The 27,038-nt window shown below is 31.2% G+C and overlaps 3 protein-coding genes across 3 annotated transcripts; all 3 read right to left on the minus strand.

The window, feature by feature from the left end:
- Window positions 1–3,090: 3,090 nt before the first annotated feature.
- LOC110608293 (heterogeneous nuclear ribonucleoprotein 1) lies at window positions 3,091–7,314 on the minus strand. Its single transcript, XM_021747513.2, has 5 exons — window positions 7,152–7,314; window positions 6,917–7,040; window positions 6,395–6,622; window positions 4,727–5,930; window positions 3,091–3,789 (listed from the first exon to the last, which is right to left on the minus strand). The coding sequence occupies exons 3-5, from the start codon at window positions 6,614–6,616 to the stop codon at window positions 3,776–3,778; spliced, it is 1,440 nt and encodes a 479-aa protein (XP_021603205.2). The 5' UTR covers window positions 6,617–6,622; window positions 6,917–7,040; window positions 7,152–7,314; the 3' UTR covers window positions 3,091–3,775.
- Window positions 7,315–13,365: 6,051 nt separating this feature from the next.
- On the minus strand, window positions 13,366–17,351 carry LOC110611642 (putative inactive receptor-like protein kinase At1g64210). The gene is made up of 2 exons (XM_021752031.2): window positions 14,303–17,351; window positions 13,366–14,206 (listed from the first exon to the last, which is right to left on the minus strand). The coding sequence occupies exons 1-2, from the start codon at window positions 15,501–15,503 to the stop codon at window positions 13,554–13,556; spliced, it is 1,854 nt and encodes a 617-aa protein (XP_021607723.2). The 5' UTR covers window positions 15,504–17,351; the 3' UTR covers window positions 13,366–13,553.
- Window positions 17,352–17,507: 156 nt separating this feature from the next.
- LOC110610488 (probable serine/threonine-protein kinase WNK11) lies at window positions 17,508–19,297 on the minus strand. Its single transcript, XM_021750422.2, has 3 exons — window positions 19,046–19,297; window positions 18,065–18,568; window positions 17,508–17,985 (listed from the first exon to the last, which is right to left on the minus strand). Exons 2-3 carry the CDS (start codon window positions 18,566–18,568, stop codon window positions 17,590–17,592), a joined length of 900 nt encoding a protein of 299 aa, XP_021606114.1. The 5' UTR covers window positions 19,046–19,297; the 3' UTR covers window positions 17,508–17,589.
- Between the last annotated feature and the right edge of the window lie 7,741 nt (window positions 19,298–27,038).

The following is a 27,038-nucleotide window of genomic DNA, read 5'->3' on the forward strand; positions in this document are numbered from 1 at the left end:
TTTTGTGAGATTCTGATAAACGAAGCTTTTGCTTCCTTAAGTTGAACCAATTACAAGAAGTTTTAGGAGCATTACAAGAATTCCCATAAAAGAAAAGGCATAAATAACAACGAGAAGTGCTAAAAAATTTAAACTTTTTCATGCTCCTGGCACATTCACAGTTTCGATGGGTACTTAAATTGTTTTGTTTGCTCCTTCGAGCCATGCAATTTGTTCATCATCCTCGTACCTCACTCTTCACAATCCGAACTTCTCTGCAATTTGTTTGCTCTTTGCATCTTCTTGATGTCCCTCGAGCTTTTTACATTCTTGCTTCTGCTCTGGATTCTGTTCACTTGTTCCATTCCCATAGCTGCAGCCCCCCGCATCTCCAGCGGCAACTGCTCCTGCAGGCCCATACACAAGGGAAGAGCCAATCAGATTAGCAACTTCTCTGCTAAAATCTAGTACTATTTCTCCCATTCCGGATGCTAGACGAGCTCCTATCTTGACAGCAAATGCCATGATTTTTGTTTTTATCCATATGTGGAGCCAAACTTTTCACTGCCTTTTGTTATCAACCTGCATAAGTTACATTCAGCAACACCCTGACGCTGAGTTTGGATAATTGGATTGCAGGAATTACGAGCGCTGATGAATGGGTTATCCATCAAATTCTTGGTGGAGCAGGCAAGAACATCAATGTAGTATCCCAACTGCCCTCCAAGTTCTATCCTGATGGAGAGACGCCATTGATGCTTATTTCGAGATGGCTTTTTTTTTCTTTTTTTGGCTTTTTGGGTAGCTTCATATTCGTTATTCTATATGAAGATGTCTGGATTCAAACGGAATTGAAATTTAGCTAGTGAGAATTAAATATTAATTTTGAATTCTATTAAATTTATATAATAATATTTTTTTAAATTAAAATACCATATTGAATTATTTTTATATGGCATGCAAACAACAATTTAAAATATTTTATTTTTCTAAGTTCATGACAAGTTAAGTTATTGTATGTCTCCTATATTGGTTTATTTTATATTTATTAACATATGATACTTATTAATTGTTAAAAATTTATTTATTACGTATACTATTTTTTATAGAATGGAAAATTATAACTTTTTAATTTTACTCTCATGATAATTAAGGAAATAAAAGTAAATAAACTAAAATTAGAAACTATTCTAAATATGAATTATATGGACTTAATTAAATTGTGTATTTTGAATTAATATCACAGTGAAATTTATTGTAAATAAAATTTAATTATAGTGTAATTAAATTTCACTCAAAACTGAGAGAGTAGGTGAAGGTAAACAATGAAAGAAGCAAAAGGTCTAGGTTCAACTTCCTCCTTGGCATTTGGTGTCCGTTGCTAACACCTAATCTAGCAGTGTATGTGTTTCTTGTAGTGAGTGTCTGCTTTCCTTTGAATCTAGAAGCTTGACTATGGGTTGTTTGGCGATGCCAGTTTTCTCCTTTTTGTTTATCATAGCCTTGGCTACGATTAATAGAGTTAACCCTTTTCTAACCATGGTCCAACCAACAATGGCAGCCGGAGGAATCAGAGGTGTTGGTGCAATGCGTTTTTTTGGAGTGGTCTCGAGTCTGAGTGTCGGGTCGAGTAGCTTTTTTGGGTCTAGAGTTTGGATATCTCGAATTGTTTTTTTTTTTAAGGCTATAGATCCATGGGCTGGTGTATTGTTTGGCCAAGGGCTTATTTCTTTGTTTGTAGGCCTGGTGGCCCTTTTAATGAATATAATATTAAGTTTGAGAGAGAAGTAGTAGTAGAACGAAAAAAATGTGCACCAAATCTAAGATATTCTTCCAACCAAACACCCCATGAGACATGGCACCTGTCAGTCATCCTTCTGGATTTGCTGGCAGCAGCTCATAATGGGGCCCTCAATGGTAATGGTCAACTGTCAAGGGTGTGATGGACCCACCTGTCCCCACCCAGCGATGATCAGGACCGTCCAAAATGTGTTTCTTGCCATCTTGGTCCCCTAAAAGAATACTACAGTACATAAAGTAGAAAAGGCAATGGTGGGTTTGCTAATGTAGTTTTAGATGTTCCTGTAAAAAAGAGGGGGAAAAGGGTTTTTTTTTTTGAAATGGGGGAAAAAGGGATTTTTAGATGATGAGATTTGGGCATTAATTGTTCCTAAGAATCAAAATACATACAACTTTCAAAAGGCAAAATCAAATCAATGACCTCAGCTATGGTTCCTGCACCCAAAGATTCATGGACCCAAGTCCACATCAATGGACCCTGACTTGGTCCCTCTAGGCCTTAGCCACAATTGAAACCCCTAAATAGTCCATTTCTGCAAAAAGTTTGGGTTATGGTGGATGCTATAACAGACAATTACATTCTAATCCCTCAATTGGAGTTTATCATGTCAAGTTAAATCCTAGAAAATGATGCTGAACCTTGATTTGACTAGATGTATATCCAATTGAACTGAACTATTTAACATTGTTTAAATTCCTTCTTTTTTTTTTCAGATTTTCAAACAAATTTAGCTCAATAATATTGAAATTGTTTAAGATCTATTATAAGGTTTTACATTTGAGTCCTAGTAGATTTCAAAGAAAAAAAAGGGCAAAATTATGGAAGAAAAATAACAAGGAAAAAGTAGAAGTAACAAAGAAAAATTATGTCCTGAAAATCATCAGTACAGGTTTCAAATTCACAAATTCTGTGTCAGAGAGAGACAGAAAGAGAGAGAGAGAGAGGAGGAGGACCGCATATAATATGTGTTTTGAGGTAATTATAAAAATGAAAAATTCAGGAGAAAATGATTTCAAGTTGAAGCAAAACATATCCAATTAGAGGTTTGGATAAGAGATGGAATGACCACACAGAATAGCTCTCAAAGATCAGAAATTGAATAGCTATTAGCAGATGGAAACCCATGATAGATACTACCAAAAAGGCTTTAAATGCATAGTTGTAGGCATGCAAAAAAAAAAAAAAAAAAAAAATCCCAATATTCTAGCCAGTTGGGATTCTCAACCTTACCACAGCTAACTTCATCATCATTATAAAGTACATTAGAATGCAGACATGGTTCATAAACATACTGTGATAAAATCCAGATATTAATAGCAGCTGATCAACTGCAGCAACCACAAATGAAGTCTAATATTCATCTAAATTGTTCTGATACACCGTCGAATAAAAAATGAATCGGAATATTTGTAACTTATTTGCAGGGGAACATGAAAGAGAATCCCTTAATGTTTCACACAAGTAGATCAAACAGAAGCTTGCATACAATCTCTGGTAGACAGACAAATCCCAAATAAAGAGAAAGAAAAATATACGAACACCAACCAGCACCTTCTTCAGGCATTACTCAAAAAGAAAAAAATAGAAAAAATTTAATACCCTATTTTTTTTTTTTTAAAGTGTACTACCACTGGCATGCCGCGCCGGAGATGCACAACACTTCTATGGGAACCAATCTTCCTGAGTATATATTCCGCAATCTGATTTTACACCTCACTCAAATGCCAAGAAGGAACCTAAGTTTATCGCTAATTTAAAAGAAGTAACAAAAGACAAAAAGGAAATTCAAATCTCAAACCTTACACAAAATCCTTGTAACTGCTTTCACTCTGATTGTGTATAATTCAAATCAAGAACCCTCGTTAGCACTATAGATCAATTTCCTTGTACGCTGAATATGTTCAGGAGAGAGATGTATGAAATTCACAACCCTTCACCTGTTTATCCAGATTCCCTTCTCCTACAATTATCCTGTGACATCCAATGACAGATCTCCTAGGTAGCAATTCCTGAAGCATAAAATTATTAAAGAGGAAAAAAAATTAGTATACCATGCTAGCAATCACCATTGACTTATTATTGAAAAATAAAAAAAGCTCAAATAAGGTGCAATTCATGCTACCGATTACCATTCACTCAAGCACATGCTTCTTGACAAACTAATTACACACACATGAAGCACCAAATATATAATAGGCGAACTCACAGTCAAAAGCAACAAGAGAATAATCTTGAATTGTTATTGTAAGTCTAGAATTTCACTTCAGGCAGTTAGAGATGAAGACAATAAACACATTAAAAGTTGAAATTTTTGCTGAGCCAACTCTTACAGAGGGAGAGAAGGAGGAAAGTGTGGGGTGTGGGGCAGAAGTGAAGTGTGTACTCCAATGTATGGGAGTTGTATAATTAATTAATTCTAATTTAATACCAACAACTGGAGTTCTGATAAATGATTGATACAAATCATTTGGCAATTTCAGGCATAAAACACAAAAAGAAGTCAGACTAAGCAATTATAACATCTATTAGATGCGTTCGGCTACATCACATCACAACACACATAAAACAAGTAACTAGAAGCACTTAACACCCTTTCAATTATAATTCCAGACTAAGGGCCATGTGTAAACTTCCCAATATTTTTAACTTTAATAAATTATTCACACAAGAAGTCAGTAACATCTGTATGAGGTTGTGGCATGAGCGTTCTTTCCTTTACTAACTCAGCCTCAATGAATTTTACCTTTGAAAATCAAGATAAAAGAAAAGAAATGCAATTGCATACAAGTATTCAATATCAACTTCCTTTAAAGTTTCAGTAATCCGACCAGTTAATCCTATATAAAGCTGTAATACATATGTTTGTTCTCTGAGTGACTGTTTATAATGTAGAAGTTCAAAGAAAATTCAAGAAAATTATTTAATGAAGCCACAGAAAAAAATTACCTCTATTAGCTTGTCTACTTGTAACACCATAACTTCCAATATAACCCTCAGAATTTTTTGCAGTAACATCTGAACCTATATTGCCAAGCCCATAACCAAATGATCCAGCACCATCTAGCTCAGGAGTGCCAGACCGCCAAGTCGAATCACCATAAACTGAACCACTGCGGTACAAGTCCCCATAGGACCCTTCATAAACACCAGTTGACCCAGCAAATGATGAAGTTGGTGCTGCAACAGCACCACTGGTCCTTCCATACCCTCCCCCACCCAACCCGTAGCTGCTATCACCACCACTCCCATAACCCATGCTTCCACTGGTATAACCAGAAGCACTTCCTGCACCTTGAGCTGAAACATGTGAAGGTCCCCAACTGGCTCCACTGTTCCCAAATGAAACTCCAAAATTTCCGTTTCCAGAGCCCAAGAAAGCACCAGGGCTGGCAGGATTAGCAGCAGTATTGAGACCCCCATTTCCCCAGACATTCCGAGTAGTTGGGCTTATAACAGAATCATTCCTTGCATTCCCCACACCATAACCTATTGGAGTACTATACCTGGTTGAATTCCCACTGTAATAGGGATTTAACATTCGCCCATACGCTGGATTGTTGCCAAAATTGGAGCCCCCACCATAGCTTGGACTTAACCCTGGCTCTAAATTCATACCCATTCCATAACCAGTAGTACCAAAAGGAGGAAATCCACTTCGACCACTGGCAAGAGGACTAAACCTACTATCCATCCTCATTCCAAAACCTCCAATTGAGTTCATATTGTATCCCTGAGCATATGCATTAAGGAAGTTGTTGGTCCTACTTAAACCATAGTTATATCCTATCAAAGGGCTTCGACTAGGCCCTGGGGATAGCTCCTTAGGGACTGCTCTCTTGACCTCAACCATTTTACCATTAAGTTCATGAAATGTTTTATGCAGAACTCTATCCACAGTGTCCTCTGAATCATAAGTGATGAAGCCAAAGCCTCTTGGCCTCTGCGTGTTGTGATCATACATCACAACAACATCAGTGATATTGCCAAACTGCTCAAAGTACTTCTTGAAGTCACTGTCTGTTACAGTAGAAGCCAGACCTCCAACAAAAATCTTCTTGGTGCGTCCAGGTCCAGGAGAACCATGAACACTACTAGTACTTCTATTCAAAATGTGTTGATCATCCCTCGGAACAGCCTTCTTAGCTTCAACCTGAAAATTGAGAATGCAGTAACTAAATCAATCAATTACATGTGATTCTCAGTTCAAAGCAAACAATGAGAGCCAAATTCTAAACAAAACCAAGCTAAATTAGATTGTACAAGTCATTTCAAATTCAGGACTTTGTACTTTAGAGAGGGAGAATGAGTAACAACTTTAATCTTTAACCACTCTACGAAGTCAGAACTCACAAGATAATTGAGGAATAAAAATGTTTCCCAAGTTAAAAGTTTAAGACATTTGCAAGTCAATTCCAAAAATAAACATGAAAAGATTCTAATTTTTATCTCAGAAAGTGAAATGTGAATTTAGAGTTGAACTAGTGACAGAGACTATCTCTTAGTTAATTGATTTAGAAATTTTACTACTTGAAAAACCGAACTGGAAGAAGAAAGCCAACATCAAGTCAATAAAATTCACAATGCATGTAAAATGTTTGCGATCAAACTACTCACCGTGCGTCCATCAATCATGTGCTTATCAATAATGACCCTCTCCGCGACGGCAGGATCCGCGAAGACCACGAAACCAAAGCCACGAGCACGGCCCGTTGTTCTATCTCTCATGATCACCGCCTCCACCACTTCCCCATACTTGCTAAAGTATTCCTTGAGACGTTCCTCATCCGTGTCCCAAGAAATCCCACCAACGAAGAGCTTACCAAGATCTGATTCCATCTTTTTCTGCAATCAACCATTCCAACAAATTGCCACATCAAACACCAAAACGAATCCCAAAACATAACACAAGTTCAGAACATGACACCAATTCAACGAAATTGGTAAGTTAATGAAGAATCTAATGATAAGCCAACATATCTAGCTTCCTTAGTATTCAACCAACCAATATGATGCAATTTGCATCGCTGATGGGCACTTGATTGCCACAAAAAGCGAAAATCCACGATTTCCAGCAAACAAAAAGAGCATAGAAACGGATCAAATTAGGAATAACAATAGAGAAACTAAGAACCATACCTTAAATGATAATAAAGATAGAATCTGATTGGTGCCCAATCAAAAAACCAAAGTGGGTGTTTGTTAAATCCAATCTGGGATCACCTGATGCTTCTAGCACCAATCAGAACTCAACCCAGCATTCCTGATTATCCAAACAATGAAAATTAAGCATAGAATTGATACAGATCAAGACCCAGAAAATGTTTGAGAGAGATCAAGACAAAGGAAGAGCAAAAAAGATAGAGAATTTTACCATTTTGGAGAGAAGCAGATAGGAAATTCAGAGAAACTAAGATCTAAGACGAAGTATTTTGGAAATGGTAACAGAGGAGGAGGTGCTTATGCTTTCTCTTTCTCTTTCTCTTTCTCTGTGTCTATTAGAGAGGCTTTTATCTCTGTTCCCCTTCTCTTCTCTGTTCTTTTTTATCTTTTCTTTGTTTATTCCACTCCTCTTAATTAAATTAAAAAAGAAAATAAAAATTTCTTTTTAGTACCTTTTTTTATCTCCCATATCACAGACGCCCTTATGATTTATTTTGATCTAATTTATTTTTTTATATTAAATATTACTTGACAATGTCATAATCACTAAATAATATCTTTATTTTTTTAAAAAAAATATTAATATATTAAAAAAAAAGTAATTTACTTTGATTAACCATTTCACTAGGAAAAAAAAAAGTATGAAAAACATGTTAATTCATTCTTTGGATATGGACTTTGACCTACATTTTATTTATTTTTTTAGTAATTTTTTCTCTGTATTATTAAAATTTTACTATTTTTAATAATTATTTTTTATTAAATTATTATTTTAAAATTACCAAAAGTGTTTGATTCAGTATTACAAAAATGGTGGTTGTTTATTAGAGATAATATCAACCGTAAAATCCGAGCGAGTAATATTATACATTAGACTTTAATTTATTGATAAGAGAAAAATTTTTATATTTGGTAATAAAATGTAAAAATTGAATTTATTTTTTTACTATTTTATCTAAAACAAATTTAAAGAGAAAGTGAGAGAATATAAATAAAAAGAAAGGAGAGAGATTGGTAATGCTCTTGTGCAAGAATATTTGGAGTAGCCAATGAATGATGATAAAAAAAATATATCTTTTTTGTAAAATTTATTTATTTAATATTTTTAATTATATTAATAAAAATATAAATATATTTAACAATATTTTATTTGCATATTATTTGATTATTTAATTATTAATTTACTTATTTTATTTGCCACTCTCTTAGAATGAATCAAAAGGATGGTGGAAAAATTTTGCATACTATTCTTTGCTTGGATTGCATGTTAGAATCACATACAATCTTTTTTTTTTTTTCTCTTACTTTTTAATTTATTGAAAAAATGTTTTCCAGGAATATTTTTTATTGATTTAAAAATGGATTTTTTTATTTATAAGAATTAAATTTCAAATTTTGGAAATTAAAATATTAACCCGTTTTACTAACCAAGTAAAGGGTAATTTTATATTTTTATAATTAAAATTTCAAAACAATAATGAAAAAAATTACAATATTATTCTGTGAAATTTATATTTATATTTTTTATATTTTTAAAACTTATCTCTTTACTCCCTAACATTTTATAAAATAGTATTTGAATTATATATTAAAATTTCAATAAAATAAAATTTTATGAAATTAATAATTAATAAATGTTAGTTTTATTTGTTCTAAATAATTCTTATTTATTTATTATATTATATAAAAAAGAATATACAAATTTTATTGTCTTATATAAGAACACTACGTTTATTGTTTTATAACAATTTAAATTATTTTTTTATTTTTTTATACTGATAAATAATTCTTATTTAAAAATTATTTTGTAGATTCAATTAAAAATTTCAGAAAAAATAACTATTCCTCATAAAAGTCCCAAGGGCTCAAAAAAACAAATACAAAGAAAACCTAGTTTAGAAACGTTTTTCAAAAAAAAATTAAAAAATAAATAAAACAAAAGATTTTAATGATTTTCTTTCCAAGTAGATAACAATTACTTTTAAAAAATAAAAAAATTACAAATAAAGAAATACTTGAAACAAATTATTTAAAAAATAATAAATAAACAACTTTTAAAAGATATACAAAACAAAATCCCAATTATATTCAAGTGGAAATTGGCAGAGGAGAATAAAAGATATTTTTCTTAAAATCTAAAACTATTTTAATATATTTTTTAAAGATAAATAAATAAAATTTTCGGAAGCTAAATAGTTTTTTTTTTTCTAAATATATTTTTTCTCCTTGAAATTGAGGGATTTCTGGCTTCTTATCCACAGCAGCTAGCAGAAACTCAACGCATTATACAAGGCAGCAACCGGGCATCATGACAAATAAACTTTAAAGTGCCTCTTGGTGGGAGCTGCTAGAATTGTTTCAGAGAAGAAAAACTACTGTCCCAAGCAAACAACATAAAAATAATATATATTTTCATAATTCCTAATAATAGTTTAATTCGTCACATTGTTAATAACATAGTAAAAAATTATAAGAATTATTATCTGAACTATATTATTTCTCATCTCATACTAATATTACTGAAATAAAATTATATTATAATTGGTGAATCTAAAACAGCGTAAAATAATCGGTCTGTAACAGTCACTGTAATATTTAAATTAATAAATTTAAAATAAAAGGGAGTGTAATGTAATATTTTAAATTTAATAGTAATTATATAAGAATTGTGTCTCTTGATTTATATATTCATTTACATTTATACTGTTAGATGATAAAATTAGTTATTACATTTATTGGAAATCTGATTAACACCGATTAGTGGATATGAAATTCTCTGATTATAGGTATAATAAAAATCTATTAGATTGCGTTCTCTAATAGTAATTTCTCATGAAGTTTCGTCCTATGATTGAAAGAGCAAATCTTGATGAAAAGTTAAGATCTGAAGCGTCCGAATTTTCTTTTTCTTTTGTGGTACCGAATATCACTTATCAAACTCTTATGTGATTTTATTTTCAAATGTCAGTATATAATCTACTATAAACGATTATTATATTATATCAATTATCACATATCAAAATGAATACAATAATTTTATCCTGAAAAAAAAAAACAACTGTTTTATTATTTTTTAACGCTGTGGTTAATAATTTAATAAAATTGCATTATGGTAATAGTTCATCTTAATTATGATTTTTTTGTTTATATTTTTATTTATATTAATTTTTTATGATGTGCTACATGTTATTTATATTCATATTATATATTTATATAGTATAATTTGTAATTATTTTTATATAATATAATATTATTATCATATTTTTCTATATTATATTTATACTAATATGATAAATAATTTTAAAAATGGGTAGAATACTATAACTAGTAGCTGGAGTATTTATATAAAAATGGCTATAATTTGTATTTTGTTTATTAATAAATGCACAATCTTCAAGTCTCCTCTAGACTTTTCTTTTTATTTATTTTAAAAGTAATTTAAATGAAAATTTGTTTTTATATATTATAATAATTAAGCTCATTATAAACATGAAAACATGTTTCAAATTATAAATACATAAAATAACCATGTCAAAATAATTAATTTTTAATATAAAAAATAATCAAACTAATTTAAGAATTTTTAAAGCATCAAATTTAATACTTATAGTAGCATAATTTTTAGAATTTGTATATATGCATACACCTTTAATTGTTTTATAATTATTGAAAATATTTTTTTTCTTTAAATCAAAACATATGGCTGAAAAGTTCTTTAATTGTTATTAATATAAATAATATAGTCATATATATTTATATTTTAATTCAATTATTCTGGTAATTTTAATTTAAAATAAAAACTAAGACAGTTGTAGAAATTTTTATAATATAATGTTATATTATAATATTAAGAATTTTCATATCACTCAAAATAGAATTAAAATTCTCACTATATTTAATTATTAGCTACATATGACCTTTTCATATCATAACTGAATTAAAATTATTTTATTTATATTATTAAAGATTAGTGGCTAGCAGTATCCCGTTTAAATCGAAAAAATAAATTTAATCGAATTAATTTAAAATTCAGTTTAATTTTTATTTATTTTTTATTTATTTCAGTTCGATTCGATTTTTAATTTTAAAAATTTCAGTTATTTTGATTCAGTTCAGTTTTAAAAATCGAATTGATTCGATTAATGATAATAATATATTATTTTCAATAATATAGGGAGATTAAATCATATTAAAATTAAAATATTATAATTAAAATTTAAAATACGATAAATAAAGTAAAAAAATTATTAAAAATTCAAATCAAATTGAATCAGATTGATTCAAATTAATTTAATTTCTGATTAAAATTGATTCGATTCAATTTTTATAAATACTAAAATTTTAATTTTCAATTTATTTAATTCGATTTGATTTTAAAGTAAACTATGGATGCACACCTGCTAAAGATCACTCAATTAAAAATTAAGTCACAGTTTTTCCATTTTATATTTATGAAATAATATTTTTAAAAGTTTGTAATATTTAATATATTTGATTTGTTTTTTATTATTTTATTTTAGCTTGTTAAATTTCAGGTCATAATTAATAATTAAGTACATGTACGTTTTCTTCTTATTATTTTTTTTAAATTTATTAATTCTTTTAATAAAAATTATCATAACTCAATTAAAATTCTAATATAATAAGAATTTTAAAATTGATAATTTTTATTCTAATATTATTTAAAATAAATTAATTTTATATAGTAAATTAAGTTTTTCTTTTTATTGTAATTTTAAATAGTAAATTAAGTTTTTCTCTTAAATAAGATTAAAAATTAAGATTAAATAAATTTGTTTCCTCTTTGCTGTATTGCAATTATGATATAAAATTGGAAATAAAAGCTTATGATTAACTAAACTATTAAGTAAAATATAAACATAATATAGTAAATTTCAATGGTTAACTAAAATAATTTTTAGCTAAGCTCCATTTATTTAGTGAAAAATAATTTATATGTGTCAAATATTTTTTTAAAAAAATATTATTTTTAAATAGTTTTTTATAATATTAAAAAATACGTGATATTAATAAAATATATGTATAAAAAAACTAATGATATTAATAAGATTATTAAAATTTATAAAATAATTTATTCTTTAAAAAAAATTTATAAATAATTTAAAAATATAATAAATATTTTTATTTAATAAAATAGAGAATATTGGAGGGTGATTATTGCGGGTAGTTCTCTTCTTTCTAAAATATCAAACAAATTAATATAATGTGGAGTTTAATTTAGGATTCATCGTATTCGATTTAAATTGAAAAAATTAATTAAATTAATTTAATTTAAAATTTTAGTTTAATTTTTATTTATTTTAATTTAATTTTTAATTTTTAAAATTTTAATTTAATTTAATTTAATTTTAATATAAAAAAAATAAATCTGATAATAATATAATATTTTTGATAATATAAAGAGATTATATTATAATCAAAATTAAAATATTTTAATTGAATTTTAAAATACTAAAAATAATAAAAAAATAAAAAATTTATTAAAAAATATTCACCGATCAAATTGAATTAAATAGCAAGATTAAAATTATTTAATTTTATTTAACCCGTTTAATAATAAATAAGAAGTAAATTATTTGAATTGAAATATGAAATTTAAATTTTTAGTTTCCGTTATATAATTTAAAAATAAAGTTTTTTTAATTCTTTATTATAATAATTTATTTTTTGGGTTTGCCCTAATTGATGGTTTGGCAATGAGAATGACAAATGGGCTGTTTTGATCTGTATGAGGTTGGCTTTATATTGTTGAAAAAGCATTATTTCAGGTATTTAATGAGGAGAAATGAGTGTTTTGGTACTACAAGAATTAGGTGATTGTTTATAGTATAATTAAACACAAGTGTATTAGCTAGGATGATGCTTTAATACTTAATTAGGGCATAAACTAAGCAACCTCTTCAAATGAATCAACAATAATGGAGTAGGTTTAAAATTAGAAATAAACAAGTACAGAAAATATTAATTATTATTATTATTATAAATTAGATAGGGTTTCAATGGAATTGACAAATTGTCAAGTGAGTAGAGAGATGAGAAATGTCCCAAACATTGAAGTTTAATTGTCAAGATCAAGTGGATGAAGGGAAGCCAAGTGGGATATGATGTTTTTGGCTTGTAAATTAAGTTTAGTTGTGTAACCCTAATTTTCATGTAGTAAATATGGAAGGGCATCTTGGTTGGTAGCCTCAACAAATTAAAACTTTGTTTTTTTAGACAATAAATAAAAAATAAAAGAAAATAATTTAAATTTATTTCACAACTCTTAATAAAATTTTGAAAAGCAGAAAAATGTTTTTCATTTAGAAAATTAGCATATGTAAACACAAAATTCCATTTTTTAAAAAATTTGTTTAAAAATATTCTTTCAGAAAACTACTCGGATTTTGAAGACATACAACATTTTAAGCTTTTACAAGTTACAAAAAGAAAAGAAAAGAAAAGAAAAGAAAAGAAAAGAAAAACTATGCACATTGGTTCAGCCTTTGCGTAAAGGCTTATACAGAAACAAGTAAGTTTATTAGATTCTAGCATTCAAGGCCTTCATGCATAACAAAAAAACTACACCAAACAAAAACACTGCACCAATACATTAATAATTTGAGCCTGGAGTGTCCCAGGTTTCAGGGATGACAGTGTGAAGTAAACAGCAATCCTGTGGGCTGGATTCTAGAGAAGCCATGGATGAAATAGACACATCATCATGTACATTCACTATTTCTTCTATCTTCTCCATCACTTCTGCCATAGATGGTCGATCTTCGGCTTTATTTGATACACATTTCAGGGCAATATTCAACAGAGGAAATGCAGATTCTCTTGCAGCATTGTTAACCTCCTTGTCAAAAACTTCTCCTGTCCATTCTTCTCTCACCATGGACCTCACCCATTTAGGAAGATCAATTCCACTTTTCTCCACTGTTTTTCCTGTTAGTAGCTCGAGAAGAATTATCCCAAAGCTGAATATATCTCCTTGCTCTGATGATGTTTTCTCAGGTGCTGTGTAGCCGTTGGATGAAAACAAGGAAGCTTTCGTCGGGTCTAGAAATTTTGTAAAGCCGTACTCGCTGATTAGAGGTTCGTCGTTTTCGCCCAGGAGTATGTTTGAAGACTTGATATTTCCATGAGAAATTGTCCCCTTGTTGTGAAATTTATTCTGGTAGATGAAATCCAAGGCCTTTGCAATGCCGCTTGCTATAGACAGACGAAGTTTCCATGGGAACACCTTCTTGCCCTCGATGTAGTCTGCAGATTATTATCAGCAAACAACCTGGTTTCTCAGACATATAGGTAAGAAGATAAGATTTCAGAAATGGGAGTTTGTTAATGCTGCGAACTTACCCTCTAGCAGATTTAGAAGGCTTCCGTTGCTTTGATACTTGTAGATTAGAAGTTTTTCTTCACTGGTAGAATTGTAGCCAACCAGAGGTAGAATGTTTGGATGTTTCAAGTTCCCTATTTGCTTCATGATTTGGCCAAACTCGTCGAAGGAAACCTGCAGTTTCTTCAATCTTTTGACAGCGTAAACAGCATTGTTCTTGAGTGTCACCTTATAAAGGCTGCTGTAAAGGGTCTGGCTCCGTAAGTCAGCTGTGGCTTCAAAGAGATCATCCAATTTGAAAGTTTCTTGCTCTTCAACAAAGAACACAAGCTCTGAACGTCCTTCTTCATCAGGCTTTATTATATCTTCTTTGTGCACAGGTGGAGGACTATTCTTAGGAGAATGTGCTAGAGATTTCAGGATCTCCTTCTCTTTGGCCGCTTCTGAAACATTCCTAGTCACAAAGTAGACCACCACGAAGAACAAGATGACAATAGCAATGCCAAGAATAAATGGCATCAATTCAAAGAGTTGCTTGTACCATGGGTTTTTGCCAGAATCTGCAGGTTCACTACCAATTGGAGGCTCCGAATCACCATAATCCGTGCTGCTATCACCCACAGCTTCATGATCCACGGCCCTTAACAATTTTCGAAGATTATATGTCTGAGTTGCACTTTGTTTCATGACATCTTCATCTGGATCCTTGAATCCCTGTCTGGAAAGAGGGATAGCACCTGTAAAATGATTGCGAGAGATGTCCAAAGTCTGGAGATGTTTCAACTTGGTTAGATCCACAAACACTCTCCCAGTCAAAAGATTGCTGCTTAAATTCAAATACGTGATGCTTCTGCATTTTGAAATTGAATGAGGAATATTTCCATGGATGAGATTCTTTGCTAAGCTTAGAACCTGAAGATTTTGGAGCTTGCAAAGGGAATCTGCATCAATTATCCCACTAAGATACAAATTTTCAAGCCTGATTTCTGCTATAGTATTAGTCTGCAAATTGCAGTTGACGCCCTTCCACTTATTTGAGCAGGGATGCGGCACTGTCCCATTCCAGCTTTCTTGTAGCACATTTTGGGGATCAACAGCTCTGATGAACTTGAAAAAAGCTTCAGTTTCAGACAACTCTTTCCCAAGACATTCTGTGATCAGGAGAAACACAGTAATATGTGTCAGTGCCTTCAAGAACAGTTCAAACTTCCTTATCCGCATGTCGGTATCCTGGATTTCTTTGTTGGATCTTCAGAAACTGACTATAACTTGATCAAAATGAATCGTTTGATAAGTTTTTTTTTTTTTTTTTTTTGCTAAGTTCTTTAAAGAGTGTGTCAAGTCACAGGCACAGAATCATCTTACAGTATTGACTCATTTTGTTTTGGTTGATCAGAAGCCGACATTTCTTTCACAGTTTCCTAAGTTTTGTGCCTATTCATCATAGACACAACCTATGTTTCAGATGTTCAATACCTCGTTATCGTCAATTCACACCGAGGCATATGTAGAGGATGATTCCAGGGTTCAGTTAAAAGTAGTATAGAAATTGAGTCATTATCTATATAAGGTTTTGAACCTGGCTAATGATAACAGTTCAAAGTTAAGCTTGAGAATATTGCAGTTGGAAAAACCTTAATTATTGCAGAAAATCATTATCGTATAGAAGAATTACAGACAGGTCTTCGGAGAAACCAAAGCAAGTGTATTTTGGAGCTTCTCAGCTCTCAAAAAAAAAAAAAAAATCGCATTGCAAGAGAAGCTTATCTCGACAAAACCCAGGTGGGAAAATGGACATATATGAGAAGTTGAAGCAGAGCCAAGCATATGAACACTTTTGATTATTAAAGTACTGATAAAAATTGAAAATATAATATAATAATAAACAGAAAATTAAGAATAAAGTATAATTAGTTCTTCTGCTGTGATCGTCAAATTCATTTTCTGTTTTCTATAACTTTGCCATTAGAAAGAGATCATAAAGAAATACCATATACACAGCTTTTCCTGTTCTCATGTGAGATATCAACGTGCATTAATTAGTACAGTTTGGCAGCTTTGAAATTTAAACAAATGATTAAAATTGATAAAGGAAGAAAAAATTATGAAGAAAAATCTTAAATTTTCACTATTTAGCTGGAATATTAGAATTTTGACTTGTCTTTTATATTTAAAGTCTAAATTATTAGCTGCCAAGTAAACCAGAACAATTGTCAACTATTCAATCCCTTCATAAGTCTTCTGCTTTGTTCTAACGGATCATCAATTACAATTTTTTTTAATTATTATATGGGGTAAATAGAACTTAGTTCTGATTGTCTGAATTTGAACTCAATTCTGATATCTTGTACTGCAAGGCAACGAATGCAACTGAAACTATGAAAATTGGAAGTCAAATTCCAACTCCTCAACTAATGTTGTCAAATCTCCTTTTGTTCCTCGTTCATCACATTCTAAATAAATAAATCCTCTATTATCTTCTTAAGAGCCAAAACGTGTTCACAAGCTATACCTACCCCCACCACCATGATATAACAATATCTATTGAATTTATTCTTCCAAAGTCTTTTATTTGATAACAATATTTACTTATATAATTAAATACCATTACCTAAATTTCTGCAACGTTTTTCCTTGTGGAAATGGGAGCCTATTAGGCAAACAACTTTGGGTGACAGAAAGACAAGAAGGCTTCTTTATCAACCCACTTGCCATTACTGTTATTAATAATTATTAGTCTGAACAGGCTCCATGCCTAGTTGCGGCTTTGCGAAGTTTGAAAGGTCATTTGCTTGTGGGCCACAATCTCCACAGCTTGGCTACATTCATTACCTTGTTGTTCAACCATTTGACTTGCACTTTCCGTTGGTTGGACATTACTTCAATGGCGCCCCAACCAACTCAAATCTTGAAAGCTATAGACTTTAATTAGCCTTCACCATGAAAAACTGCATTACAAAATTTAAAGAAAAATAAAATACCCACAAGCTTATCTCATGATTAATTGCTTTACATGCTTCAACTTTTTACAAACATTATCATCCATCTCTGAATGATGATTGCTCCCTCACATTTTCTCTTTTCATCAAATTTATTCTCTACCCAATTTTCTCTTTTCAAAGAATACAAAGATAAAAGGAAAGAAATTTCAAAGCACAATCTATCCTCCGCATGTGCCTCCAATCATCAGAAATGAAAAAGAAACAAGAAATAAGAAGAATTATCTAAAGCTTATTGAGGCATACACTTCTAAAATTGATTGGTATCATTAACAAAATACAATAATCAATATTAATAATAATATGTATCACGAACAAGAATTATCATCATTATCGTCATCATCAACAATTCCATCAAAGAATGGATCTTTGAGGAGATCTGCAGCAGAAGGTCTTGCTTTAGGCTGAGCAAGGCATTTCTCAATGAATGCTCTAACTTCAGGGTCCCTAACCTTGTTTAAAGCCTGAGGCCTAATTCCAGAGGAAACCTTCTTGTATATTCTTGCAACATTTTCACACTCACTATATGGAATTTGCAAAGTCACCATCTCTAACACACACATACCGAATGAATATATGTCCACCATTTCTGTGTAATCTTCCTCATACAGCTCTGGTGCCATATATTCTGGTGTCCCAAGAATTGTATGTGCTGCATGACTCTTCCCCACTGTAGCAGCCAGACCAAGATCACCAATCTTAACCTATTAAAACAAAAAAATCAATAAACTTTCTTTAAAAAGATGAGAACATATGAATCAGACACTGCCTTACTATCAGTACCTGGCCTATATTGCCATTGACAAACAAGTTGCTGCAGTTGAGATCTCTGTGTATGATGCAAGGCTCATGTGTATGCAAATAATTCAAACCTTTCAGGATTTGTTTGGACCATTTCTTGAGTGCCTTCATTGAAACATGCCTGTGTTTCTTTCTATATTCCCTCAAATTCCCAGAAGTACAAACTTCAGTTATGAAATTCAAAGTATTATGATCTTCGTCACGCCATACATTATAGAAAGAAATAATGTTCTTGTTGGTTAAGCTTCTCAACAATCGGACTTCTGAATAAAGTCTATCGATCATCGTTGGATCGTTAGAGAAGTTTCTTAACTTGACTTGATTCCATGCAACCTCTATTCCTTCTTCTTGATCAAATGCCCGGTAAACTTTTTTCACCGCGCCGGAGCCTAGCAGTTCAGCATAACGGCCGTAGCGTCCGGTGGGATCGACCTCAACAAAGGGCTCTGAATCCTTATCGGATGGATCAGGGATGACGCTAGGCATCTTCATGGAAAAGCACACGAGAATATTAGTCAAAACAGCATGCACTCTACTTCTCGTCAAGAAATAAAAATTTAAACGCAATTCTTAAGCTTAAATTACCAACTTTCATCAAGAAATTAACGTAGAATCTCACACAAACCCAATTACTCATAATTAATTTCTCACACAATAACACCAGACAAGTTGATCAATCCAGAGAAGAAAACTGAAACAAAGCTTAAATTAATCTAATTAAGTTCTAAGACCAACTGAACGGAAACAAGAAAGAAAACCGTCAATATAATTTTTTTTCTAGAAAAAAGGATCAAACGCGGAAAACCTAAACGAGAACCCATTAAAAGTTTATATAAAGCAATTGAATAAACACCATATATTGATTTGCTCAAACTAACAACAAAAGAAAAGGAAATTTTCATTCCAAAAAGAAAAGAAAAAAAGAGAGAGAGGGAGAGAGATAGAGAAGAGAAAAGTATTTACCTTTAGAAAAATTCCGACGGAAGAGCTAACAAAGCTCTTGTCGAGGAAGATAAAGCTCTGCGTTAAGCAGAAACTTGTGTTTGAAAAAGCAAGGCGGCCACAGCAGGAAGCATGGAAAAGCTCACGAGGATTTGAGATATGGGTATTTATAGGGAGATGGATTAGGTGAATTTCAACCACAGTTAACTGCTTGATTGACAAAAATCCGAAGCGTTTCAGGATTGGATTAATGGCAGTAAAATCCGATTCCCTGCTGAAGTCTTGGAGAAAGTAGTTGTCGTGGAGGATACTTGTTTTTCCAAAAAGTCTTCGGGGAGTTTATGGTACTTTCGCGGTTTTTTCTTTGTGTCATTGTGTATTGGGCTTAATAAACAAAATACAATTTTTTTGCCAGATGTGGTTGTTTTACGATCTGGGTCGTACATGTCAGCATGTGCCGAGGTGATGGTGGGTCCTAAATAGCATGAACGGTCCAGATTTCGTTAGAGCGTTCCAGCAAATATGGAAGACTTGAACAAGTCAACAAGCAACAACAGCTGGAGCTTGACTGGGTATTCTCACGGAGTCTCGAAAATCTTTTTCATGGTAGTTTTTATTTTAATTTTTTTAATCGAAAAGTTTAAAAATAAATAAATAAAACTTTTTCAGATTGAGAAATTGTTATATTATTAATAAAATATTTATTTTATTCTATAATTTTATTTATTTTATTTTTTATATATATTAAAAATATAATTTTTTATTATTTTTTAATTATATTCATTTGAAAATATTAAATTTTATTAAATGTTAAAAAATATTTTAAATTTTTTTTAAAAAATAAGATAATATTAAATAAAATTATAATAATTAATTTATATGTTATTATAATTTAAAAATAATAATAATAATTTAAAAAAAAATAAAAAGAGTATATATTTTATTTAATTTTTATTTTTTTTAATTCTGACACTGGATTATCATACCAATTCATATTATTATTTAAATTACAGTATTGCAATTAGAATGCCAACAATATTAGATTCTCAAAATATATTACTCTGAAATTTTAATTTTACCATCAAATATCATGAAATTTATTATAATTAAAAAATTAATGAATAATTTTAATTCAATAGTATTAGAATAATTTTAAAAAAAATTAATATATTAAGCATAAAATTAAATTATAAAATTATAAATTTTATAAAAAAAAAAGTCTGGTTAAATAAACTAAATATCAATGCGAGTATAATATATAGCAACCCATAACATAAGACGAGCAGATATTAGCGTAATAATTTTATAATCATTGATAATATGATTAAATTCAAACCAATTAATATTTATATTATTTATTATTATTTTTTTTAATCATTTCAATATTTCAATTAGTACCAAAACCTTAACCGATTGAGAAGAAATTCTTCTCTTAATATCGAAATCTTAACTATACGAGGTGAATAATCATTTTGAACGAGGTGAATAATCATTTTGAATGAGATTAAAATTATCGAATTTATCTTTAATTTTAATTTAATGATCGAATTATCAAAATAATTCAATTCAATAGTGAGTTAACATCAAATTTTATTCAATTAAAAATAACTGAAAATATAACGAAAAAAAAAACATTTTCTTGTAATAAATATACGTAAGTATTTGGTATGAATAATTATGAAAAGGGTAAGGAACATGTGATTATAGAAGTTGGCTTCCGCCACTCTTTGCCGTAATATGTTTATGTTAGACATGTGACGTGGATTGTGAAGCATGCTTCTCAAATAATCAATTGTTCGGAACTTTTCAAGTCTTATCTCCTTCGATTTCATCAAAATAAAAGGAAACTCTAAAACGCATTATTTGGCTAAAAAAACTCTAAATCAATCGGATTTTTTCTATATTTGCCAGGAGATTCTGTTAGTTTTAATCTTAAAACCATCTATTATCTTCGACAAAAATTATAAAAAAAAATTTGTTTGCAACTTGTTCGACTCTATGCCTCTAAAATTCTTTTTTTAAAGAAAAAATTACGAATCACTTAAATTATAATAAAATAATATTCAACATAATTAACTTATTCTTTCATTTAATCTATGTAATATCCGGCTAGATCCCGGCATCGGAATTTCTACTTTCCGGTGGAATCTCGAATGTCGGGACCCTCTAGAAGGGTAAAATATGTTTTTATAAAATGTTTTTATATGTTTTTATAGTTTTAATGAAGAAAGAAAATTGAGTTTTGAAAGAAAAAGTCATGGAGGAAAAACTCAGGTTCGGCCGCTGAACATGGGGAGCTTGCGGAAGCTCTTTTGGCCCCCGAAGGTTATTTGGCCAGCCACCTATAAAAGGCCCCTTATCCGAAAATGAGCGAGTTTTCTGTCTCTATTTTCAGGCATAGGTGAGATTTCGCCCTCCCATAGTTGATTTTGTGTTTTTCTTCAATCCCTTCAAGTTTTGATGAGTTTTTACTCTATTTTGAAGATTTTTGAGCTAAAATCAAGGTTTTAGAAGTTTGGAGACCTCCAGAGACCTATCCTCCTAATCTCCAAGTTTGGATCACATCTCATCTCGATCTTCAAGAGATAAGTGCAGATCCTCGCATTCTTTTATGGTTTAAGTAAGTTTTAAGGGGTTTTAAGGGTGTTTAATGCATGTTTAGGTTAGTTGTTAAATGTTAGGGTTTATATTAGTTAAATGATAAATGTATGTTTATGTGTTGATATGTTGTTGTTTGTTGGGGTTTAGACTAGTTTTATACCCCTATATGCTTGAATATGTGTTTATCCATGTTTTGAGAAGTTGAGTATGAGTTGTAAGGGTTTTGGGTGGCTGGATGAGAGAGGCAGAATCGGATTCTGCGATTCTGGAGAACCCAGGTTCGGCCGCCGAAGTAAGGTTCGGCAGCCGAAGCAAGGTTCGGCCGCCGAACCTGCCTGTGGAGACAGCTTTAGGCCGCCTAAACTCGCCCCCGAAAGTTGGACTTTCGGCTCTGGAGGGGAGTTTCGGCCGTCGAACCTGCCCCCGAAAGTGCCTGACTTTCGGATCTGTAGGGACCTTCGGCCGCCGAACCTGCCGCCGAAAGTCCCCTGCCCAGCCTTCATTTGCTTGTTTTGCATGCATGTTTTAGGGGATTTTTGGGGAGATGTTTAGAGTCATGTTAGAGTATATTTAGTCCCTCATTTGAGTCCACCTTTGTAGGATCGGACCCGAGGAACCGAGAAGGCCCGCAGTGTTAGCTGTATCAGAGTCAGTCCAGCGTCAGCCAGAGGTGAGTAGAACCTAACTCTTTTACTTTCAAAAGCACTCAAACTTTTAAGCATGTTCATGCATCATAAATGCCATGTATGTAATAGGTTGTATTGCATTAGAACTCACGAATATGACGCATTGCATAATATGATATTGATGTGGATGGATGTTGGATGACTCATTGACCCTTGAAATGATATGATATGATATGATATGGTATGGAAGTCCAGGTCGAGACCCATTCTACGCCCCTGGCATAGAGTAAGAGAAAGTCGAGGTTGAGACCCATTCTACGCCCCTGGCATTATGGATATGTTATGTTATGTTTAAGCGAAAGTCCTGAGGAGTTCCGTCAAGAGCCGTGCACATTGGATTATGTAGAGGGTCATTGGTGACAAGTCCATCCTTGATGTGATTTATTTGTGATGTGATGCATTTCATGAAAGCATGTGTTCAATAATCTGTTTTTACGGTTCTGCTCACTGGCCTTTAGTAGCTCACCTCTTTCCCCTAACCCCCAGGTTGCAGGGCCATAGATAGCTCAGGAAGTCAGTAAGGGTAAAGGCTATGTATATGTAATAGATTAGTAGTGGGCATGTAATGTAAAATAATGTAACGTAATGTAAAGTAGAGTGATGTTTTATGGATTAGTATTGTGTTTGGCCTTAATAGTAGTGGTAATCCTTTTTGTACATGATCTATATGTAATGTTTTTAATGATGTTATCTGATGAATCAAGCTTGATATATAAAATGTGGACCCAATTAGAGCATTTGATGAGGGCTCTAGTATGGGGTTTTATGTTTATAGTTATGGTGCATGCACAGGTTAAGTTTGGTGTATGAAAAGTTTAAAATTTTTATGCAAATATATGATCATGTATGATGTAACGATCCGAAAATCGATACCCCTCTGTAACGGCTCGAACCGCCACCGGCGCTAGGATCCAGATCAGCTTAAGGCCGCCGGGACTCGTAGCAAGCCAAACATACCTCCTATCACCTTCAAATCCCATACATGATCAAAACTTTAACATAAAAACTTAAACATAAGATGTATAGACCGAGCTTGACCTGCATGCGACATAACTGGAAACATAAAGAACCCCCCTACTAGAGCCCTCATCAAGACTCTAGCTGGGTCAACATAACATACATCAAGCCGGAGTCACATCCAATGAACCAAAACTAACCTGTGCATGCATTAAAAACCACAAACATAAGACCACTACTAGGGTCCTCATCAAACACTAGCGTGGTAAACAACACATGCCACCAGTTTAGTTCAAACACAACTCAACATCTAAAACATTACATACATCATGTATTAAACAGGGACTAACTAAGTCTTAGGGTCAAGTACAGTACTAATCCATAACAAAACTCTACAATACTTGCATTACATTACAATTCATTATCTCAGTTTGTTTCGGGAGCGCCTTTGGCCTCAGAAAGTCTTGTTTGAACGAGTCAAGGTTCGGCGGTCGAACCTCACTTTCGGCGGCCGAACCTGGTCTTTTCTTTTCAAAAACTAAATTCTTTTCCATTTAAAAACCATGAAATCAGTAAAAACATTTTAGAAAACACATTTTACCCCTCTAGAAGCCTCTGACATCTTCAGAACTCCCAATTCCAACGGAGATTCCGCCGGAAGGTAGGGATTACGATGCCGGAATCTAGCCGGGTATTACATATGAGATTTATCAGGTATGACATGATGTATCTTAGGCTTGCTACGGGTTCCTAGCGCTGGTACCGATTCGGTTCTCGGGTCGTTACAATCTAATTATTCAAATTTCAATAATTCTTCTTTAATAATAACATATTATTAATAAAAATTTATAAAAATAGTTTCTGTATTCAATAAAAATAAAGGTAAAATTGAAAATAAATTTAATTAATACCTTTTAGTATCTCTAATTTGATAAATAATTTAAACAAAGTAATTTTTAAAGACGTTACAGATAAAAATGGATGAATTAATTTTTATAATATAAATGCATAAAATAAAAATTATTTGCTCATTACTTTTTTATTCACAGGAATTACTTATTCTTCTCTAAGTTCATATATATGTATAAGAAAAAGTATTTATTATATTATATTTATTTATTGTGATATTTCGAAATTAAAATTATATGAAAATTAATGAAATAAAATATCATTTGAATTACTAATAAAAATTATAATATTATAGAAGTGGCCTCATTCGGAACAGTTGATTTAACAATTAAGAAAGTAGAGAAGGTGGGTGGACATTTTAAAGTGTAGAGGGAGGGGCGGAAAGTGATTGCTTGTATCCCACTTGGGGATGGCTTGATAAAGCGTACGAGGCTGAGGAGCAGCCAGCAGCCAGCAGGAAGGGCACCTGCCCCTGCTATTTACAACTTACAAGCATATATAGCGTGGAATACAGTTGGGGCACTACCATACATGTATGTGTCACTTTCTTTCAAATTATATTATTTAATACCATAATAATTTATTTATATTTTGAATTTTATTGGCTTGCAAAACATGTCTAGGTCTCAATGGAGAGAGAAGTTTCATCCAACCCATCTGAACTTGGAATGGGCATACCACAAATTAGCCTTATTAAGCCCAACCCCCTAGAGGCCTAGACTAAGAAAGCGTTTGCCAAACTATATATCTCTTTTTTAAAATAATAAATCTATTTATCACATAAAAAAATATAAATCAATTTAAACAAAAAACCCAAAATATCCAACCAGAATTTTATTTTATCAAAGTGGGTCTACTGACTCTGAGCGTTAACCTAATTATTGAAAATTACAGCTCCACGACATGCCGTTCAGCAACAAAAAAACAGAAAAAGCCAGGTTGTGCAGCGAAGTGGGAAGGGTTGATGTTTTCTTTGGTCTCCACTCTAGGGTTTTAGATGATTGATTCTATCTCTTGTTTTGCTTTTGAGTGCCAACAGGTTGAGGGTGTGATTGGGAATTAAGGGATTACAGAGAAATGTGATATTTGGAGAATCTGAGATTTTATGCAAATTAAGAATAGGGTTTTTATTTGAGAATTTGTCTAATTTCATGTGACTCTAATATTAATTATAATGGCCAAGATTAAAATTAATCTAAATAATTTTTTAAATTCATTTAGTCCAATATAATTAACTCCAAATATTTAATAGTTTTTAACTAATTATATAAATTTCATAATTTTTTTATATTTTTTTAATGTGAAACGACTTTATTAAATAAATAGATTAATCAAAGTTTGTGCAAAAATAATTAAATGAGAAAAAAACACAATATATGAAATTAGATGATTAGATATTTAGCATTAATTGAGGTTTGAAGATTAAGCCTTTTTGGAATTGTTTTCTTGAGGTTGTGATTTCAACTCAAAGGATCCTAATATAAAGGGTAGAAAATGTGACTTAAGCTGTTCACCTATACATAATAATAATGTCCTAATCCTATTTCATCATGGTTACATGATGTGGAGAGCCTATTGTGCTTTTCATCCAAGTTGTAATGTCAACCCTAAAGTAATGGGTACAATATCTAATTCATTTATTATCTCATCACTTAGATAGATGCTTCATAATCTCCTATTCTATTATTAAATATATTTATTAAAAAAATACGAATTGTTTTTCATTAAAAATTTTGAATTTAAATTTTAAGTATGAAGTATTTTTAAATGATTTGAATAAATTTGTATTATGCGAATTCAAATTAATTCCATAATATATATATATATATAATACATGATGATCTGAAATTCATAAAATACGGTTTTATAAGAGTTGTATAAGCTTGATCCGATAGGAGAATACTTCTCCCTTTTATTCTTTTCATTTGTCTTTTAGTGACGTGTAACAGCCTCACTACTATTGGACCACATGTCTCAGCCATACGAATACGGACATATGAGAATATCAGATCTCTGCTTTATGCGTAACGACTACGCATGCGGATGAACCTACAAGGTGAATGGGCTGGCCACCTTTTTTCCTCCGGATCGGGCTGAAAGGCGAGATTATGACTGATTCCTGAAGCCTAGGGGAGGTATGAGATGCTGGCCAAAAAGACTGGGCCGGCCCGATTTGAGAGTTTTAAGAAGGAGTCCGGTCTAAAAACCAAGTGAACTGGACCTAATTCATGTGAGGTGCGTAAAAGCCTTCAGGTAAATAACTGTTTAGGATAGTGAAATCCAGCGATCATCAATATACATTGACAACTTAGTAGTTATGTGCTCAACAATACCCATTTTATATATGTGTCCCTTTTTTAAGAGGTGATGTTTCTTTCCAATATTATTTGAAACTTATAGTAAACTCTCATGTGGTACTGTATGATCTTCTAGCTCCAATCTCATTTTCATGGTTTCTAAATCCAATCAATCATATTATTTCTGATGCTGATAATTCAATGATTAAAAATTTACTATAATGTCAAACACATTATTATTGTTATTATTATTAAAAAATATATAAAATTACTTAATTAAAAAAAATTAAAAAGATGATATATACACATATACATGCATCATAGTTTAAGAGACATTTTCAAAGTAATTAATATTGATTATAACTATAAGGTTAAAATTAATTATTTATAAAAAATAAATTAATAATTACTCACAAGAAACAAAAGCTAATATAATATTTAAAGCCATAAAAATTATAATTTATTTTACTAACAAAGAAAATTAAATAAACAATAAAAAGAAATTAGGAGGATTTTGGTATATGATAAATATAAATAGACACAAGTATATCTAAATTCAATGTA

The sequence above is a fragment of the Manihot esculenta genome, chromosome 3 (assembly GCF_001659605.2).
Source record: "Manihot esculenta cultivar AM560-2 chromosome 3, M.esculenta_v8, whole genome shotgun sequence".
Lineage (NCBI taxonomy): Eukaryota > Viridiplantae > Streptophyta > Magnoliopsida > Malpighiales > Euphorbiaceae > Manihot > Manihot esculenta.